Here is a 21,416-nt window from a genome sequence, read left to right as displayed (position 1 = left end):
AAAATGTTGTCCAATCAACTACTGAGTGAATGAACACTAAAAAATATAGTTGAAGCTTTAAAGATATACAATAATCTGTGTGGTCTTAATGGCAGCAAACTACATGTGATCATTTCCTCATTTCTTAAACTTAGGCTCTAATTCACTTTTGTAATAAAATGTAGTAGAACACCTTATTCTGAAAATTGCAAAAAGAAAATAAGTTTTGAATGAATTCAAGAAAAGTAATCAGAACATGGGTGATTGTCATGAAATTAACATCAACTAATTTGTAAAGTTCTAAATCAAATTTGCAGATGCTAAGTTCATAAGCATATCCCATTATTTATGTGATTAAAAAGGAGTTTTTGACCTGATCTTTCGATCTTTGGCACTCAATCCTCTCCATCTCCTCTTAAAAAATTAATTAAAATTTTAGCAAGATGGTAGCTTTTTACTTCCCACCCTATCTCAGACTAAAAAAAAATTATCAATCAAACTCAAGACATCCCCACCCAGTATCTGCAAAATGTCGAGTTGAAATTCAATTTCATATCTCTTAAGCTTTCATGTAGAAAAAGACAGTTCACTTCTTAACAAAATAAATCACTTTTGTGATTACCAAGTTGACCTCTTTGAATTAGGAAAATTCAAAGTGAAAAATGTAATTATCACCCTGGAACAATCTGTATACATCTGGAGCTAATTCTGGCTTCATTTTTCACATCATTTTTCACACTGTGCTACATCTTGTATAGATGCCATGGAACTTTTGAAGAACTCATAAAAAATGCTAAGGACTTCAAATACTAATGTATGTTATTCAAACAAAAACCCTGAGAATTTCTGACTTTTGAAAGTTACTCTACCAAATGATCTTTGTATCTCATATCATGATTGGATAAATATTAAGCAGCACTGTGACATACATGACAAATAGGTGTCTTACAACATGTCCTTCTTTATCTTTGTAGCTTCTAACATTCAAATATGTAATATGCTATATCTGAAATAACTTACATATACCAAAAGATACATTCAATTCTAAACTAGAAAGTGCACTTCATGATCAAAACTCATCTATGAAAGTTGTATCATTATAAAAAACAAACCTATAGTCTTATGAAGAAACCCTAAGTGAATGCTTCTTAAAAGGGTAATTTCATACAGGTAATAACAGTATATAGCAATTTCCAGTCAAGAAACAGAATATCAATTATTTCAAATACAGGGCTTTAATTTTATTGTCAGCTTTTTTAAAAATGAAGTTTTCTAAAGGAATGATTAAATTATAAAAACATGATTCTCACTAACTAATAATAAACTCACTAAGAAACATAACTACTCTTTATGAGTTCATTATTAAAAAATCCATTAGATATTGATCTCTAGAATTGTTCTTATTGCACTGTATTGATAATGCATAGTATTGACTTTTCACACCTTCTATGATTCTTTAATTTGTATTCATGAAATGTCCATCAGCACAGTCTAAGTAAATCTGGCAATACAGGCATCAAAACAAATAAATCGATGCAAAGAAACATTAATTTTTCATTATCCTTATTCGTTAGGCAAGTAAACCATGAGAGTTGTAAATGAAGGTCAAAGGTGTTGAAATAGGTCAAAACCCTTGACCTCTAGACCAATACCCTTCCTATTAAAAAGGCTATTTTAAAGTTTTAAGTAGGGGAATTTACTGCCAGCAAGATATCACTTTTAAAAGACTACATAGAAAACTCTCAATAAAAACATTCATCTATTTACAAAACAAAAACAAATGATCCTAACATACATGATTTTTAAATATGTTTCAAAAGTCATTAAAGTTTACCACTTTAAGTACAGTCTTCTGAACACTGAAAGTAATTTTGCTCTTAGGAACTTATTTTCTACATCTTATTATGATGGCTGCCACATTTTTGTTGATATTTTCCCAAGTCTACTGTGTATGTCAAAAATAATTAGCAACGACAGGATTCAAAATTATTTATCACTCGTCTTATAACCTCTCCACAAAAGGGAAGTAAACCCATGATTCCCAGTGGAATCAGAGTGGCACTCCACAAAGTATAGAAATAAATCTGTTTCTATAAACTCAATGTACACAGCAAAGAAACTTAGTCATCTCACCATCTTTTGATCTAGACCTTTTAAATGTGACTAGGAAAACCTTTGTTTCTCATTTATGTACCTTGTCTTTCTCTCAGTACTTGCTTTAAAATCATCTACTAATATCAAGGACAAGAAGTAATCCTTTTAAGATAAAAATAAAATTATGTTAAAACAGCAAACTCAAAATTTATTGCAAAAACAATTTCGTTGTCAAAAAAATACTCATGAGAATTTATTTTAATTCCGCTTTTATACTCACCTGAGAACACAGTAGCATAACCAACTCCACGACTGAACTACTAGACTTCATGCAAACCAGACCTAAGGAAAATTTTTTTTAAAAATTATAAAGGAAAAAAGGGAGACAAATTCTTCACATAATTTTGTTCCAGCTGGTTTTAAAACAGAACATTATTATCTAGCTATGACTCGTACCTATAACATATTTGACCACATTATTCAACAAGGTACTCCATGGTTACTTTAAACCTAACATCAAAACTATCATTTTTGTAAACTATTTCAACTTTCAAAATACTAAAACATTTATTACAATATAATGACATTTCACAATACTCATATAAATGTGCACAGCATATGCCATGTTGATCAATATCATCTACATTTTGTTTTGGAGAGAGTTGATCGTTATACATGCAGAGAAGGGAAATGGCTCCCTGACCTTTGCTTTCTCCACCACACTCTCTCCCTTCAACCCTCTAGCTATCCATCAAGTTTCCATTTTGTTTCATGGCAGCAGACATCCCAAACACTCTTATTAGTACCTTGACCTCTGACCTCACACTAAACCTTAACAGAAATCCAAACCATTGTGTGTTATATATTCCTGATTTCTTATAAATTAATTCATTTACATTTTCTCTTTTATGTTTTATTTTGGTTCCCCAAAAATATTCTTAGGAAAGAACTTTTACGTAGTTAATATCTATCTAAAGAATTCTTTAGTATTAATTATTAATAAAATTTAAAGCAATCCATTCAAAGAACATTTATATAACCAATATCTTAAGAAAGCAATGTCAATAATTAACAGGACTAAAATTACTAAATCATATTACAAAAAATAATTAATTCTATATTTTGGGGGACAAACACAAGCTTAGGTTCCAAGGTGTATGTGATATCTAAAATAATTCCTCGTGGCTCTGAAACACCCTATAACATTACTCCTTTATTTTTCTCCATGAAAGCTCTTTCATGTGTCCTATCCATTTCCTTTTACCTTCATGCTATTTAGCTCTTGCTTTTCTGAATAATAATGCCTTAAATTCAATGATGGTATATGTTGGCATTTTGAAGCTTTACAAATCACATTCAAATCAAACAGGCTGTTCACACCATCACTTTTTATTGTTGTTGTTAGAGCTGCTTTTCTCAGTGTTAGAAATGGTGGTAACATTGTTAGCACTAGCCTAAAAATAAGCTAAAAAATGTTTATACGTTGCATTAGGCAAGCAGGTCATTAACCAGGCTAAAGTGTAGGTTCTACAGGGGTAAGATGAACCTAGTTCATCCGACTAATTCTGCCACCACTAAAAGGGAAGGGTAGAGCATAGCTCATCTCTCATCACTGCTGTGGCCCTCTGCTGGTCTGAAACCTTGCCACTTTCCATGAAATGTAACCCAGAGACAAGAGGCTGAATGATACTGCAACTTCAAAACCTACTTCCAATGAGTAAATTCAGAAATTTCTACAACTGGATCAAAAATCCTTACTGCACTATGCAAGAGGAATGAAAATTTCTTCCGCTGGGTCCTGATCTGGACCTTTACGTCTGTTCACATAATTGACAACTAGGATAAAAAGGACTCTGGGCTGTCCAAAGTTAGAAAGATTTATAGATGCTCTTCTGTCCCTTCTACCACACATGGAAAATTGCAAAACTCATATATTTAAGGAAAAATTATATATGTGTACACATGTATTTATTTACATATGTATCTCAACTGACCAATGTGACGTGAATGCTCATAATACCAATGTTACTAAAACGTCAAATAATACTTTATAGTTTGATTTGAAAACTTAATGTTTTCTTTTGCAGAGGATAGAAATAGATTTGTTGGGAGGTAGGCAGTGTGGTATAGTTAAGCAACAAAGGACTTCAGAGGCCAAGGCCACAGAGACCTCAGATTAGATCTGTTATAATACTAAGCTCTCTGCCTCAAAGACACTGGTATAGAAACACAAACATATAACTGTCACATATCAATTTTTAAAAAAATAAATCCTTGATATGTGAAATAAAAATGAGATAGCCCTGCAAACAGAATCCATTTTTCAATTCAATTATTTTTGAATTTTTTTAGTTGATAAAAGTTCTTCATTATATCAAATAGTGCATAGCCAAATAAATTATTTCCTTTGATAGATCAAAGTAAATTGCCACCCAAAACGTAATTGAATGTTTCTAAAAACAGAACTCTCTTTCGAATACATTTATTGCTACTTTTGTGACTCTATGGAAATTAGATCACTCATATACAATTATAGCAGGGATGAAATTCTGAACTAAAGCTTAATAATTAAATACAGTTATTTTAGGAGTCAAATGAAGGGCTGGTATCCCATAGCTGACACTCAATTACAAGTATCTTAAACTATTAACTTACCTAAACCTTATATTTTTATTACACTCCAACAGAGGTATAGTGGACCCTCAAGTTAAACCGGCCTGACATATGAACAACTTGAGTCACAACTGGAATTTTAGTTTTAACTTATGAACAAAGTCTTGAGTTACAACCTGAATGCCTGCTGCTTGTGCTTCCAGATGTTCTCAGATACAGAATTAACCCTTAAAGAGTTCTAGAAGGAACATCACAACATCCTCTCTTGTGTGGGGTTAACTGAGAAATCCTGGGCCAGTGTCTCTAAGGACACTGAGATCCTCCTGTATATAGAAGAGAGACTTTGAAGGCTGTGTAGAGGAACCTGAGTCTTCAATGGACCAACTTGAGTTACAACCAGCTCTTGTAAACATAAGTCAAGGGTCCACTGAATCTTAACTAATAACCTACTTAAGCCTTAGAAAAGAGGGGCTTTTTTACAAGTTTTAAGAAAGCTTTTAGGGATCATCTAACTACTGATACAACCACAAATATGACACCTAAAGCTATAAGTTGATATTTAAAGTCCCTGGAGTATACATAGGAGTGTTTACTCAAGATATATGATCTTGAGTAAAGCACAAGCTTCTTATCCTAAATCATCAACCATGTACAAAGATAAGGAGACCTAGCTATCATTTAACCCAAGCACTTCTGAAATAAAAAATTAATTCTATATCATCACTGATTAAAGTCTTGCAGCTTCTTAAAAAGTTCCAGATTAGAAGCAAAGATTGGTGCTTAAAGTCAGTGTACGTTCTTAAATAAAACTAACTGCTTGAAAAACTGTCCTCTGTTGAACTGGTATGTGCTGCCTGAGGAAATTCAGAGTAAATCTTCTCTCACAAGAAGCCTTATCAAGAAGGGAATGGGATTAATATGAGAAAATGGAAAAATAGGAATAAAATCTTTGTAAATAGGGAGGAATGGAGGGCTTGAAGGGAGGGCTGGGCAAGGGTGAAAAATAAGAACCAAGAGAGATTATGTAAAGGTGCAAATTTCCAATAATGAATGTCATTATATTGTATACCTAAAATGTACCAATGATTAGAATGAATAATCGATAATGCAAAATAGGAAGAAAAGGTCCAAAGGGGTAGGGGTAGTGGGAGGGGCAGGGGAAAGGAAAGAAGGGAAAGGAGAAATGATGAGAAATGGAAAAAATGGAAACAAAGACTCTGTAAATAGGGAAGGGTGGAGGGTGTGAAGGGAGGGCTAGGAATGGGGAAAAAATAAGAACCAAGATGCATTATGAAAAGGTATAATTCCCAATGAGAAATGTAATTGTGTTGTATACCTACAATGTACCAATAAAAGAATTTAACAAAACAAAAGAGAAATGGCAAAAAAAAAAAAGAAGCCTTATCAAAGGCTGAAAATACTTAAAGAAACACCATGTATTTATTGCTCATTTAAGTTTTTAATCTTGAAATGTAAGTAAATATAAATGAAGAAAAACAGCCTACTTGTTCCTTCAATAAGCAGCTCTTGTCCATGGCTACCCAAAAGTGTCCGAGAAAGAAAAGGTGCAAAATCCACAAAAATCTCTCGCAGAAGAGGAGCTGCCTTTTCCAAAGCATGTTCCAGTCTCTCTGTAATACTAATGGGAAGACATTATGTTACCCAAGTTGCTCAATAGAATTTATCAATTTTCTAGTTTTTAAAATAAAATGTATTTCCATAAATGTACAACTGTGTGAAAAATAAAATCTGACCTGAAGAGGCATTGGGGCTGTCTATGCCTGTAGGTCCTTCTACCTGAAATGCCTTTTGCTCCTGATCTATCTCGCCATCCGGCTGGCAACCTGGTTAACAACTTCCCTATGCGTTCTTACTGGAAGTCTTAACTCACCAGCTAAAGGAATTTTCTTTTTAGCCCCATCATAACCTCAACAAGCACAAGATTTCATCAGGTTTCTCTGTTCATCACTAAACCATCAGTATCTTGGATTCAAAAATTACGTCTTCATTTCTAAGTTGTCAGCTACAGTCAATGACACAAACTCAATAAATGTGTATACACTGAAGGAAACAGTTCATGTGCTTTTTGACTGAACTCTATAACATATGGGCACGTTAATAATGATCTCAATTTCCATGTCATCTCTATGAAACATATACATTTAAGAGGTTTTTTAAGGCCCCCTGTATATCAGGAAATTGAGAGGTAGCCACAGACTTATAAGCAAAACAAATAATATAAATTATCCCTATTTATCTGTTCACATTAGGAGTATTTCCAGTTCACACTATGCCATACTGAGCTATCAATGCAAACATGTAAGTTTCTGCTCTCAGTGATCATCCCCTCATCGGTTCTACCCCTAATACTATTTCTTTCTACATATCTCATAAATCTTCTTGTCCCTGAATAATATCACAAATGTAAGCCCATGCTCCCAGTGCCTACTGTAGAATACTGTTTTTGCAAGATGGTAAGGAAAATCCAGAGCTCTGTGTCCACTAAAGCTCTAGTGGTGAAAAACATGTTCACAGCATTCCAAATTAAATTTTGAAACTCACATTTCCAATTAAACAAAATTAAGTGACAGTAAAAATCTATAATTCAGTATTATAGAGGCTCTGATAGACTGGCTATCTACAATTTCAGCATTTTTATAGGAAAAAACAATGAATTACAAACATTTGACTTACAATTATTTGAAACATAAGCCATAAGTTTATATAGATGTTATGCATATAGCATTTATTATTTATTACTAATAGCCATTTCTTACAAAATATTTTATATTTCATATCTTTTTAAATAAAATGAACTTCTAAAATAACCCAAGCCTCTAAATGTCACATCTGTAAAAAAAGAAGGCGAAAAGGAGGGAAAGTGGGAAGGAAGGATAGAAGGAAGAAAAGAAAGGAATGAGGGAGGGAGAGAAGGAAGGGAAAACACAGAAAGAGTCAATAAAATAAAGTACAATACCCAAATTAGTGGGTATTACATACCTCATATTTGAAACTGGGTCTTGTAGAACTGAACCAACTGTTGGAACTGAGGGCAAGTTTGCATTAGATGGTCTACTGCCTGTGAAAGAAAATTTGTTTTTAAATACAAGGACTTGAGCAAGCAGGACGTCTTTATACTAGTCAACCAAAAATATACTACAATGCATTTTTTAAACATCCATTGCTATTTGGATAACATTAAAGTCTAACAATTAATGTTTTTCTTGAATCTTTTCATATATAAATGTCAATTACAAGGTCAATTATCATCCTAAGCAATCCTTCTGGCCAAGAGCTGAAGACTTAACAAATAAGTAAATTCTAAATCACTAAAATTAGGTTCAAAATTCCTTCTATTCAGCACCAGTGTCAACAGAAATTGACAAGCAGAAGCATTCTTTTAAATGAAGCAAAAATCAGAAGCAACTAGTTCCAACATTAATTAAATGGTTATACTTCCACGACCATGAAAACTCTCCTTATTCAGGAATGGAAAATTTCTGCTATACTCTGAATGCTCCTGAGTCTTTTCTGGCCAACAATGAAGGAACACTTCAGAAACCTTTCTTAACTCAAGTATTTACACTTTCTCATTTATATCCTCATTATAATTACAGTATATAACTTAGTGCACTTGTTACAGTGTACTGAAAATGATTTTTATGTTTATTATAGTCATAACAACAAGGTGACCAGGAAAGGGGTATGGAAGTTTTGCACTTCCTGGTACACCACTGGAACATGGTGGCCTGCTCCACTGAAACCTACCATGACTTGACAGGTGACAGGACTGACACCTTTAGCACTGTAGCCCTGAGGCATGCTCCTGGCTCTATATATTTATTTTTTATCTTATTATAAGACAAGGTCTCACTAATTACCCAGCCTAGCCTCAAACTTGCCATCCTCCTGCCTCAGCTTCAGGAGTAGCTGGTATTACAAGCACTACCACTACATAAGCATTACCACTGAGCCCAGTTAAAATCTGGTATTTCTGAGAGCCAGGTCCAATCCCTCCATGCATACACAACATTCCATCAATTACTTCAAAGGCTCAAGAGCTTTACTGCACTCATTAAATGACACTTGCAATTTCCTAGATTCTTCAGAGCAAGATGATCCTTGAAAAACAGTTGGCCACTCCTATTACTAATGATTAGTAAAATATTTCTCAGTTTTATTTTGTTAGTTGATGTTAGTTTTTAATGACTTTTTACTTTTAATACATAACTTTCCCTAAAATGTTTTGATAGCTCTTCTTGAACTTCTATGAAGTTGACAGAAAGGAACACATAAAGCTCCATCTATGTAAATATAAAAGTGAGAATAATAAATCCCCAAAAAATTGCTGTATGAGGCTTTAGGCAGTAATTATAAAAAAAATTACTAGCTTTTACTCTGCTAATTGACCCTAATTTTAATGAGTTAAAATGCATATTAAAATCTGAAATAGAAGGTTCTAAATGAAATAAAAATTACTTCCTGGCAATATGCTAGAAAACATGCCAATCTTCATGCCAAGAAGAGACTATAGCAAAAAGAGATCTTACAAAGTGGTCTTCTTAACGCAGAAGATAATCAGCCAACAAGGATAAATAAATTAACTGGCAATAGTTATAAGAAAAAAATATTCACATAAAAGAATAAACTAAATGTATCAGCAATTCCACACCAAGTTGTACTTCACTCCTACCAGAAAGAAAATTTAATTCCAAATATATTCGGCATATTTTGAATTCAGAAAAAAAATAAACTCATGACAAACTCATTTCAGATTAATTTAGCATTAAATATTTCCAACAGAGGATCACACACATCCAAGTGCAGAAGCTAGATATAACATGTGGAAGGATACTGACTTATCTTTTCCTTATCCTTGCACTGATAAACTGGCTCCTTCAAACTGACAGGCTTCCAGACATTCAAAAGAACAAAAGGGAAAATGCAAATGGATCATCTGTCTAGCATCTATCCAGGGAATAGTCAATTATTTATTCAAAGTCCCTTAGGGTCTAAATAACTGATGTCCCTTACAATAAAGAATTATTAAAACAAATGCCAACTTTTAATCCCTAAACACTGCTACACTGTGTGTTGTGTGCAGGCGTGCTTGTGTCTCTGTGTCTGCCTGTCTCCTGGACCACTTCATTCTGTGAGGGATAGTCTAGGTGCCCAGTGAAAACTCCCCATTAAATAAAAGGAACTTCTATTGAATTAATAGAGATAAGTCTCTTGGGTTAAATATTACATAAAACAAAGATAGTTATGACCAAATACTTTCCCCTAACATTAAAGACTTTTCTAATTAATAATGTGCATGGTTCTGATAAACAGAATGGAGCCGAGCATTTTATTAAGTTGTCAAACTGCTAAATTTTGCAAATTAGCAAACACTCAGAATATAAATTATTAGAGAACAGTTCACCTAATTAGACTCAATTTTGATTTAACCATTTATAAAATGCTTTTGCAGCATGGCAGAAAAATACTACACCATATTTGAAAAAAGAGTAATAGCATATTAACATGCAGAAGAACACTGTATACTAGGTAATTAAATCTTTGATGATGAATAACTTTAAAGTGTCCAGATTTTTGTGTATTTACGAAAATTTGTTCTCTTTTACTTTCTTTGAAAACAATGCATATACAAAAGATGCACCTTGTCCTTTAGTGAAGAACTTTTACCACTCAAGTGAAATTTGCATACTGCAAACATGTACTAACGGAAATTTTAGAAATCTTAAAAGGGAGGTTTGTCATTGTTGCTATTAGATTACATATTTTTGCTGAAAAAAGGCTGGTGAAGCTAAGGTAAAATATTTCAAGTAAAATTCAAAATCTCTATACTAAAAATGTTATAAAATGTTAATTATAGATTGAATAATATATACCACTTAACAGCAAATGTAAGAATCCTTAATTTTAAGCTTAACTATAAAATAATTTTATGACAATATTTAAATAGAAAAATTTTTGATCTTGTCTAAAGGTGAGAAGTTTTTTCTTTAAAACTTTTTTATTTTGCATTAATTTTAGATTTAAACTATAAACTTTTCTGTCCACTCACCCTACTTCCCCAATGTTAACATCATATATAAAATAAGTGAGTTCTAATTCTCTTTCTGGTATCAGTCTATCCAACCTTAGTTTTTCTTTAGTGATACTACATGTACAATTTAGAAGTCCTACTTTAATATCAATATTTTCAAATAGCTTAAACCTTTCTGCTATGAAATTCATATTTAATGTTTTATATTCACATGGTTTCTTCCATGGAAATTCTCATTTGTACTAATAAATTACACCATCAAATAAAGTTTTGATAAATTAATAATGTATTACTGAATTTGAGCAGTCCATTTTTTGGACTACAGTCATGCCCAAGTACAAAGAGTGAAGTTTATAGAGACATATATAAACTGTACTTTTATATAAAAAGACCAAACTAAGACTAATACCTAATTTACCCAGATTTCAAGAATAAACAGCCTTGCTCAGAATACCATACAACAATAATCAATTCATCCACAAATTATTTTTCCCAAACCTGATGGTACCAAGAAAAAGAAAATAAATTTAATTTTTTTATGAAAGATACACAGATTTTTTTAAATGGTAAATAAAGACACAGGAAAAGAAAACAAAAGTCTGTCAGTTGAAAGGACTGACCAAGAGGAGAGAATTCTTTGTAGAAGAGAGATTCCAAGTAAAAAGGAGTAACTACCAGGTACTAAGACTAGCGTGGTAGGGAACAGTATATAAAACATGGCCACAGGGGAGTTAAGAAGTAGGATAACTGAAAAACCAAAACTGAATGAGATTTATTTTCTTATCAAGGCAGTATAATTAATTATCAGAATTTAAGTAATGAAATGGAGAAACCACATAACAGTAACAAGAGGATACTAAAACAAAAAAAGGAAAAGAAGGGTCACATGTGGAAATCAAAATAAGTGATTTTTTTTTAAAAAAGACCCATATCACATAGGGAATAAATGAAATTACTATGGGTGAGGTTGAGTGGTACAATAAATACTTTGCATATGAGAAACCTTGGGTTTGATCCCTAGTACCAACAATTAATCAAGGAGGAACAGAAAATAAAGATTCTAGGTCAACATGGTGCTCCTATTTGAGAAACCACAAATTAAACAACATTGTAATAATAGGGGGAGGAAATGGTACATTAGGTATACTGTGGCCCAGATCGATAATATAGGGTTTTATAGTTTTTTAGCAAATAAATACAATAGTTTTCAAAACAGCAAATTCTGCATTTCAGTATAATGGATTTACTGGACAAAAACTACAATGTCTTTACAAGGAAATGTATAATACTGCTTTATGTTAGATGTTACTCAAATATATCAGTTTTCTTTGTGCTTTTTTTCTTCTTTTTTTCTTTTCTGGTACCGGGGATCAAACTTAGGACCTTGCACTTGTGAGGCAGGTGGTCTTTCTGTTTCTTACATCTCCTCTGAAAACTAATTTTTTTCAATTTTGTTTTTGAAAACTCTATGATTTAAATTTGGAAGATTATACTTAAAAGTCTTCAGAGGACCCTATTTAATGTCTCATAAACTGAAATAAAAGGGCAATATGTTCAAACTAACAAGAAAATATTGTGCTAAGTGTATTCTGAACTTCTCAAATTGCTAGGTTTGCTCTGAGAAGTTCCTGAGGTATTCACTATTATTGAATTTAAAAGATGCAAGCAAACAGTTTTCACACACATTGGTAACTACTGCATTTTCCCCAAAAGGGGCTTGAAAAATCACAGTTGATTTTTTAAGGACTTTGGGTGAGGGTAAAAGAGCAAAGATTTGTATATTTAAATCAAAATAGATTACCGATTTTCTCTGGGAAGAGAAGGATGCAGGAAATATGATAACTCTACACTTTCATCTCAATTCTTCTAATCTTACAATTGATCTAAAAAATAGTCTATTAATTTAAAACAATGTTTTGTTAAAATAAAAATCAAAGTAGCACAAAACTCTACAACTATCGCAGCTTTTAGTTTCCAGGTGGAAACATTTTCCTATCTATTTTTTCCGAAGTATAAAAATTATGTCTACTTATAAAATTTTGGAAAAGATAATGAAAGTAAATTTTGAAAATCAAAACCGCCAGTAGTACGGCCAGGGATTTAGCTCAGTGGCACCATGCCTGCCTTGCAAGCACAAGGTTCTCAGTTCGATCCTCGATACCACCAGAAAAAAAAAACAACTGCCACTAGTACAACTACATGGAGATAAATCAAGTAACTTTACAGTCTACTTTCTTGCTTTCACCATATATAAAAGGTGTAAGTTCACATAGTTGTAATTATATGGTCTATAAAGTATTGCATGCTATTTTTTTACTTAACATACTGTTAATAATTTTTCTTTTTTTGGTACCTGGGATTGAACTCGGGACCTTGCACTTGTGAAGCAGGCAGCAGAATTACTGAGCTAAATCCCCGGCCCTATTTTTTCAATAAACATTATAAATTTTTTTAAATCATTAGGTGCATTTAAAACTTCAAAAATATTTTATTATTACAAGTAGAAAAAATCAGGGAAGACAAAAGGAATAAATAGTTACAGTATTGCAGGGTTTTTTTGAACACATGATTATAGCACATAACAAGAGAAAAAAAAGTCCCTGACTAAAGCCTAGAAGCCACCTGAAGTTTGAAACAAAACTGAGACACATTACTTAGTCAAATAAAAGTAGAACAGAGATAGAAGGCAAAACCTTGCTTGAGATATCTCAAAAGAAGGAAAAACGTCATTTCCAATCATAAAATCCACCAAGTCATTCATTCAAAATTCCTTTATTTTTCATTAAGTTTATTCTAGAGTCCCAACATGAGTCCTTTTGGGGTTACCCCATCTTATTTTTTTTTATAAAATAGAACATCTGTTGAGAACATTCCCTTTTCCTACCTTGTTCATTTTCATAATGCATATTCTTCAAGTTTCGCTGATATCACCTCTAAGCTTCCAGGCAAAATACAGGGATTAAGGATCTTGCACCCATTTATTTAGATGCTTTTAGAGTTGGAAGGAGTGTAGAAGGACATGGGCAAAAGGAAAATCTATAAAATATTTTGATCCAGTATAACAGTGCTAGAATGATGCTGTACTTCAGAAGAGTATTCCATTTCCAAGACTCTAATTCATAAAAATGCAGAAAAAAAAGTACTAGACAGTGTATAATCAATAACCATGTTTTTTTTGTTTTTTGGTACTGGGGATCAAACTCAGGACCCTGCGCTTTCGAGGCAGGTGGCGGAACCACTGAGCTAAATCCCCGGCCCAATAATCATGTTTTAAATAGGTACATGTCACTAAAACCTTCTTATAGAGACATATGCACCTCATGCGTGCATTCATCCATCCAACTAACTAGCAGCATCTAATTTATTACATGGTGTTAAATGTAAGTAGAGAAAAACACTGAAATCCTTTATTTGTTTGATTGTGCTCAAGTTCATTCAGAAAATTAGAAAACAATGCAACACTATAATATAAAGCACAACGGTTTCCAGTGTGCCTAACAAGCTTCTCGACATTTCCATCAATTAAACTGGGATTGGGCCGGGGATTTAGCTCAGTGGTTCTGCTGCCTGCCTTGAAAGCACAAGGTCCTGAGTTCGATCCCCAGTACAGAAAAAAAAAAAATTAAACTGGGATCTAGAGACACTTTTTTGGTGACATCACTGATAACTAACTCACCTGGTGACTCTCCTCCCACATCGGAAGCCTGGGCTGACTCTGCTGAAGAAACCACACTAACAGCATTGGTAGGCACACTTGGAGCAAGTGTGGATGGTAAGGCTGCTGATTTTTTTGTTGCAATGATGACACTTCTGTAATGAAAAAAGTAAACAGAATGAAAAATATAGATCACTTGAGTTGATTATATTTAATTTCAGAATAAAAACTAAGAAGCAATTTCAATTTTTTTAGAACTAAAACACTTTTCAGAAATACAACAATGCATTTTAACATTTAAATTTACATGCACCATATATGAGTACTTCAATTTAGGATCATCTTTAATTAACTAACACATAAAATATAATTTAAAATATATTGTAAAGAAGGAAAAGTGACACTCGAATAAAAAAGCAATTAAGCATCTTTTAACCTCAGAACTAAAGCAGAAATTCCAACATGTTTTTAAAAGGATTTTAAAGAATTGTCAATTTAAAATCATAAAACCTTAGAAACTCTCTGGGGGGAGGGGGGGATAGAGATACATAATTCCTAACAGGTATATAACTCAAGTTTTTCTTTTTCTTTTTCTAAATCCCAAAGACTGTATCTTTTCAGAATAATATATAGACATTGTACAGGTAAAACAGTAAATGTTAAAATATCAAATAATGAAAGTTGTTCATCCTGTGTGTTATTCTCACATAGGTATTTATAATATACCAATTTCAATTAAAGTGTAATACTTTACACCAAAATAGTAACTAAAATACCTTGTTAGACATAACTTAAAAGGCATTTTTAATTGAAGTTAGCTCCATAAACATGCAAAAGCCCAGTTAATGAGGTAAAGAGGACAGCTGATATATAATGCACTCCCATAGCAGTGCTTACTTTTAATTACCTGGTGTTAAACATAAGCCTAAAGTCTTCAACATTCAATTTATTTAATCACATCTTTTGTTGACAATACTCTAACTACAAGCTGCAAGTATTCCCTTAGTAGCTTTAAAGTATTTGGTTTCTAAACAGAGTTACTTAGGTACTTGTTCCGAATAAATATATTTAAAAGCAGAAATTATGTAATTGCAGTATTTTGAAATGGAATTTTCTTGTTATTTCAAAAAGAGATAAAACAAAGCGAAATAGGTTCAATTTTACTCCAGTGACTATCATGTGAGGGCAAACAGTGTTGCCAATTAAATCAACTTCTCTTGTGCTAGGCCTGGCTTATTCAATGTACTTGAGGGTAGCTGGTGTCACATCATTATAAGGGTGACTGCCAATGTTAACTATACACTAAAAAATAGAAGCAACAGCCACCTGAGCCCCCAATCCAAAATGGTGTGCTTAAATCATCGTAGCTTATATCAGATGAAGATTATTGACTTAAGGGGAAGTAGCTATGACCCCTGTGCATGTGCGTGCGTGCGTGTGTGTGTGTGCACGTGCATGCACGTACATGTGTGCTGGTGGTGCGTTCAGAACACAATACAAAATGTAGTTTGCATTTCTCCCACTCTAGGCAGAAATTTACAACCCTATTGTTTAAGAAAACCCCTATCATTCAGCAACCTGTTTTGGGGAGCAGGAGAAATCTGGAGAATATTTTCATATCCTACGCACAAAGGAAAGAGCCATAACTAGTAGTTTACTCATATAATTGATAAGTTTGGACAGGAGCACCAAAAATATTTTAAAAAGTGAAAATACTTTTTCTATAATCAATATTTCAGATATATCTACCTTATGACCTAAAAATTTCATTCCAAAGAATTTTCCCATGAAAAGTTAAGCCCACAAAAATGTATGCAATGATCCCTGGTACCAAAAAAAATAAAAATAAAATAAAATAGTTTGGCCGCAACTTTAAAAAAAAAAATGTATGCAATTAGATTCACAGACACTTTACTTGTAAAACAAATATTTTTATATGATGATAAACATATAATAAAATACTGCTCAGCAATGAAATGATCGAACTACTGCCACACAACATGGACGAATCTCAAAAGCATCACACTAAATGAAGGAAGCCTTATGGTAAAGAACACATACTCTGTCCTTCCATTTAGAAAAAATTCTACAACAGGCAAAAGTAATCAATAGTAGAAAAATCAGAATAATAATTGCTGTTGGTGAACACTGACAGGAATTAGCTGGGAAGGAGGAACTTTCAAGAATAATGACATCTTGACTGGGGATTTAGCTCAGTTGTGTTGCCACAAGCGCAAGGTCCCGAGTTCGATCCCAGGTACAAAAAAAAAAAAATAGAATAATGACATCTTGATGGGCATTTTTGAGGTTCATGAGTTTGTCCAAACTCATCAAATGGTATGCCTAAGATTTGTGCCTTTCAGGCTGAAAAGGTGTGGCTCGGTGGTAGAGAAGTTGCCTAGCATGCACAAGGTCCTGGGTTTGATCCCTAGCACTGCAAAACATAATAATAATAATAATAGGCTTTTCGTGGTAGGTAAATTTTATCTTAAAAACCATATTGCCATATTGGTCACTAGAGAGCTATACACTGAGTGTTTAAGAATGAAGTGAACTAATACAGTATCTGCAATTTACTCTGAAATACATCCAAAACATAAGATTGATAGATAGATACGTGAAGAGTTCTATGAAGAAATAAATACAGATAAAGGCTAATTATAGGATCTCAGTACAATTATGTCATCTTCTCTATGCTGGATCATTTTCAAAATAAAATGCTGGAAAAATTTGCTACAGATGTCCCATTATCTACACAAAACCTATTTGTCTATAACATGGTTAATTCAACACAATAAATAACTTGACTTCTTTTCTAATCCTTGAGCATGTTGATAATCCTGCTGTTAATAATTCTGTCACAATCCATATATGTTTACTGTACAAGATCTTACAAAGTCCCAGGAAATACGGCCTTCTATATATGTATTTATCTTTAACCCAGCACTGCTCAGATATCTGTATGATATTCTGTTGTAAATCTGTATACAGTATATTCTGATAGATCCTAAGCATGTTGTATCATTTCACAAGTCCAACCTTTAAAAAAAAAATCCCCTTTGCTCATGCTTCAAAGCTGCTCAAAGGTAAGTAAGCCTTCCCAGGTTCCCCAAGTCAAAGTTCATAAGCCACTATTATTTGTGTTCCTACAAAATCCTGTTATCTAACATAAAATTATGCATTTTAATAGCAGCTATGACTTATCAAGCAGACACTATGCCAGAAATTATTTTTCAATACTCAAAATCCTAAGGTACATATGACTTCCATTTTTAAAATTTTAAAACTAAAGCTCAGAATAGTAAACAGCCAAAACAAATTCCAGAGCTGCCCTAAAAATCTGTCTAAAACCAGAACCCCAATTTGAACTGTTTGCTCATAGTGACCCTTACTAGTTTTGAGATACACAATTCACATTACCATATAATTCACTCACTTGAAGTATACAATTAAGCAGTTTTTAGTATATTAACAGGGTTTTCAAACCATCATCATAATCACACTAACATTTAAAATTAATTCTATAATTATCTATAAGCAACAGTAGTGAAGATCTTCAAGCTATTAAATTACATATTAACAATCATTAAATCACTAAAATTTGCTTATAAATGGAAAAAACTGCATTCTTTATGTAAGAAGTATATAAAAGAGAAATAAAATAATGAATTTCTAAATTCACTGACTGATTCAAATCATTTCTGGGAAAGTTAACAATATTGCTTCGGATTTGGGCCATACAAAAATAAGGAAAATTCAAAGTCATAATAGTCCAATTAAAAGGACACGAAGTGGTGAGTAGATTTTGATACACTTTCATACTCTTTTACCAGCCATCTTCATTATTATTATAAAGTTCTCATATAAAAGGCTAAAATTTTCAACAGAAGGGATCTTTAACTTACCTTTAACATACCATGTTCATCCTGTATATATGTGTTAAATCTAAACTAGTAATGCATGTTCCACAGATTAAACAGTAGCCTAGAAATTAAAATTTACCCATACTGGGTGACTGATCATCCCAGAACTAAGCATTTTGCATTACCTTTCTATAAAATGCTTTGGAAAATACAAAGAAAACACACTATGCTTTAGACCAAACTTCCACAGCCTATATGCCATGCAATATGCAAGAGGTATTTCTGCCATCTTTCTCAGACTACAGCGTAAGTTTCTTTTCTTATTTTTTTATTTATATGTAGTAGAGGTTGAACCCAGGGCGTTCTGCACACTAAGCACATGATCTGCCACTGAGCTACACCTCAGCCTTTGAGTTTCAATTTAAGAAACAAAATGAAATCCCTTTTACTGTTTAAGAAATACTTACCTGAATTTTGTATAAAGCCATAAATTTTAACAAAAAGTACTCTCAGCTTTTTGTCATAAAGAATGAAGAAGACAACCAGTTATGCACACTGGTTTTCCAAACTGACAATTAAAAACCAAATATTAAAAAGATACAATTTTAGCCTGGCAGAGTGTAATCCCAACTTCTTGGGAGGCGAAAGCAGAAGCACTGCAAGATTGAGGCCAGCCTGGAAAAGTGACAGAGGCCCTGTCTCAAAACAAAACAGCTGGAGATGTAGGTTAATGTAAGAGTATGTACACAAGGCTCTGGGTTCAACATCTAGCACCACCAAAAAAGATAAAAATTTACTGAAAGTTTTTCTTTTTGGACTCAAATATTTTAATAAATGCTTAATATTTGTGGGGCACTGTGCTAAGGACACACATGAATTATTTCATTTATAGTTACTACAACGGAGGGGTGGCACTACATGTGGTCCCCATCGCAAATGTGAGAGAGCAGTATCTCTAAGGTCCCCCACACAGCACGTGAAATCACTGCTGATTTTTCTTTAACGTGAACTAGGGATTTTGAAATTTTCTTTTAATTAACAATAGGCAAACAGCAACAATATCCTCTTGATAACTAAAGTTCAAAAGTTCTCTTTCAGAATTAAATCAGTTTCAAATATCACAAACCGTCACATGAATGCTGTTTCATTTAACATGCAAACCAGCCACTGAAAAAGAAAAAAAGCATTTAGTTTAGCCCTCTAGTCCCTAAGGATCCAGTTGAAAAGCCAGACCAGCCCTTGAACTTTATCAAGATAAATCCCTGGCATCCCACTAATCACCAGAGAGGATCTTCAAATTAGATAAGAGCAAGAATTTTGGCATAGGAATGAACACAAACACCTTTCCTTTCACAAAGGCCTGCAACCTGGCAGCCTTTCAGCAAGGTTTCACTCATCTAGCTGTTACTCTAAACTTTCCAGCTATTGCTTGGAAGTTGATAATTCTTAAGATATGAGGAGAGTTGTGATTTCTGACACAGCATTCCTGAGATAAATACGTGATCAGAGGGATGCTTTGAAATCCCCAAAGATACTCCATTGGCCCATGGCTGCATGAAAGTTTTTCAAAAGGTGTCTCTTGCTATGCGGGGGGGGGGGGGGGGGGGGGGGGGGGGCCGGCGCCAAGAGCAGTTTGTTCTCCATCAGACAGTATGTTAAATGCATACAAGACATGTAAACTTCCACAGAACATTCTGAAAAATGCAATTATCAAAATTATCTTTTCTATTTCAATATACTCCGTAAAATGTATTACATACCTAACCATGGCTTCTTAACTAAAATCTCACTTAAGTTATCATAAGGCATAGAATTAATTTCAACATTATTTATAAAGAAATGTCAAAATATATAAAATCTGCATAATTTATTAGCAAAAAATTTGTTTTACTATATTGACAAGATACACTAAATTTTAGAATGTAGTCTTGGGTCAGGGATTTAGCTCAGTGGTTCTGCCACCTGCCTCGCAGGCACAAGGTCCTGAGTTTGATCCCCAGTACAAAAAAAAAATGTAGTCTCACTTAAATATTTCTGAGTATTATAATAATACAAATGTTAACAATTTTTTTAAAAAACTGAGAACTTTTTTAAAACCCTGATAATTTATACCACATCCCACTCTCAAAAAAACCATTGCCATTAATAGTTCAATATTTACTTTTTTGAACGATATGGGAACATATATAGCTATCTTTTCAAAATCACAAATTCTAAACTGTATGTACACTATTTTGTTGTTTTTTTCATTTAAAAATTACCTTCAATATCCTTGTGCAACAAAACACAATGTCCCCCCCCTTTAATGGCTGCATTGTACTTGCAGGCTGAGTGTGCCTCATCTGCAATGTGTGGCTCCAGAAGGTTCTCAGATTTCGGGGGGGGTTTTGTTTTGGTTTGGTTTGTTTTGGCTTTGGAATATCTGCAGGTATCTAATGAAACATCTTGGGGATAGGACCCAATTCTAAGCATGAAAGGTACTTATGTTTCATATACAACCTTATGCACACAGCCTGAAGGTAAACTTATGCAATACTGTATTTTTAGTATGGCTGTGGTTTGACTGTGATCTATATCTCATGAGATGTGGAACTTTGTACTCCTGGTGTTTATGTTGGTGCTCAAAAAATACAAATTCTGGAGCATTTTAGACTTTCTGACTAAGAATGCTCAATATGTATACATAATATGTATTAAAAAAACCATGAAACCAATCCTTCATAGATTAGTAACTATAAATCAATTTTTCACTATTAAAAACCAATGCTGCCATGCAATGTAGCATAGCACATCAAAGAACACACACTACAGTTAGACAGTAGGTTCAAGACTTAGCACTACTTTTTACTAGCATAAGACTATAAGCTACTTAATTTCTTGTGTCTCAGTTTCTTCATCTGTACATCAGAGATAAAAATAGTAACTACCCATCTAAATACATAATGTGTTAAGAACAGACTTTCATACAAGAAAAATCTCAATGGGTATTAGCTTAATTATGAAATTTCTCTTGCAGAAAACAATTTTACTGTATATTTCTTCTGCATAAACATCCAGATGTGGAATTGAGTTTACATATTTTAATTTTTAATTACTACTGCCAATTTGCCCTCCAATGAACTGTAGCAAAATGCCCTTTCAACAAAGAATAAAAATGTTT

General features: G+C 33.1%; 1 protein-coding gene across 11 annotated transcripts in view; it reads right to left on the bottom strand.

The window, feature by feature from the left end:
- Positions 1-21,416, bottom strand: part of Lrba (LPS responsive beige-like anchor protein) — a 711,450-nt gene that overhangs the window by 470,076 nt on the left and 219,958 nt on the right. For 9 of the 11 annotated variants that reach the window (XM_087205721.1, XM_087205722.1, XM_013067217.3 and 6 more), the window contains 4 exons: positions 14,415-14,548; positions 7,687-7,765; positions 6,192-6,325; positions 2,354-2,415 (listed from right to left, as the gene is read on the bottom strand). The exons of the other annotated variants lie outside the window; for them this stretch is intronic. In XM_087205721.1, coding sequence (XP_087061847.1) covers positions 2,354-2,415; positions 6,192-6,325; positions 7,687-7,765; positions 14,415-14,548 — 409 coding nt within the window. The remainder of the gene's footprint in view (positions 1-2,353; positions 2,416-6,191; positions 6,326-7,686; positions 7,766-14,414; positions 14,549-21,416) is intronic. 11 annotated transcript variants of the gene reach the window in all.

This window comes from Heterocephalus glaber, unplaced genomic scaffold, assembly GCF_053883595.1.
Source record: "Heterocephalus glaber isolate CG9 unplaced genomic scaffold, H.glaber_assembly_v1.0 deba00000613, whole genome shotgun sequence".
In the NCBI taxonomy this organism is placed as follows: Eukaryota; Metazoa; Chordata; class Mammalia; order Rodentia; family Bathyergidae; genus Heterocephalus; species Heterocephalus glaber.
The sequence above is the reverse complement of the archived record's forward strand: the minus strand, read 5'-3'. Positions and strand labels throughout refer to the sequence as shown.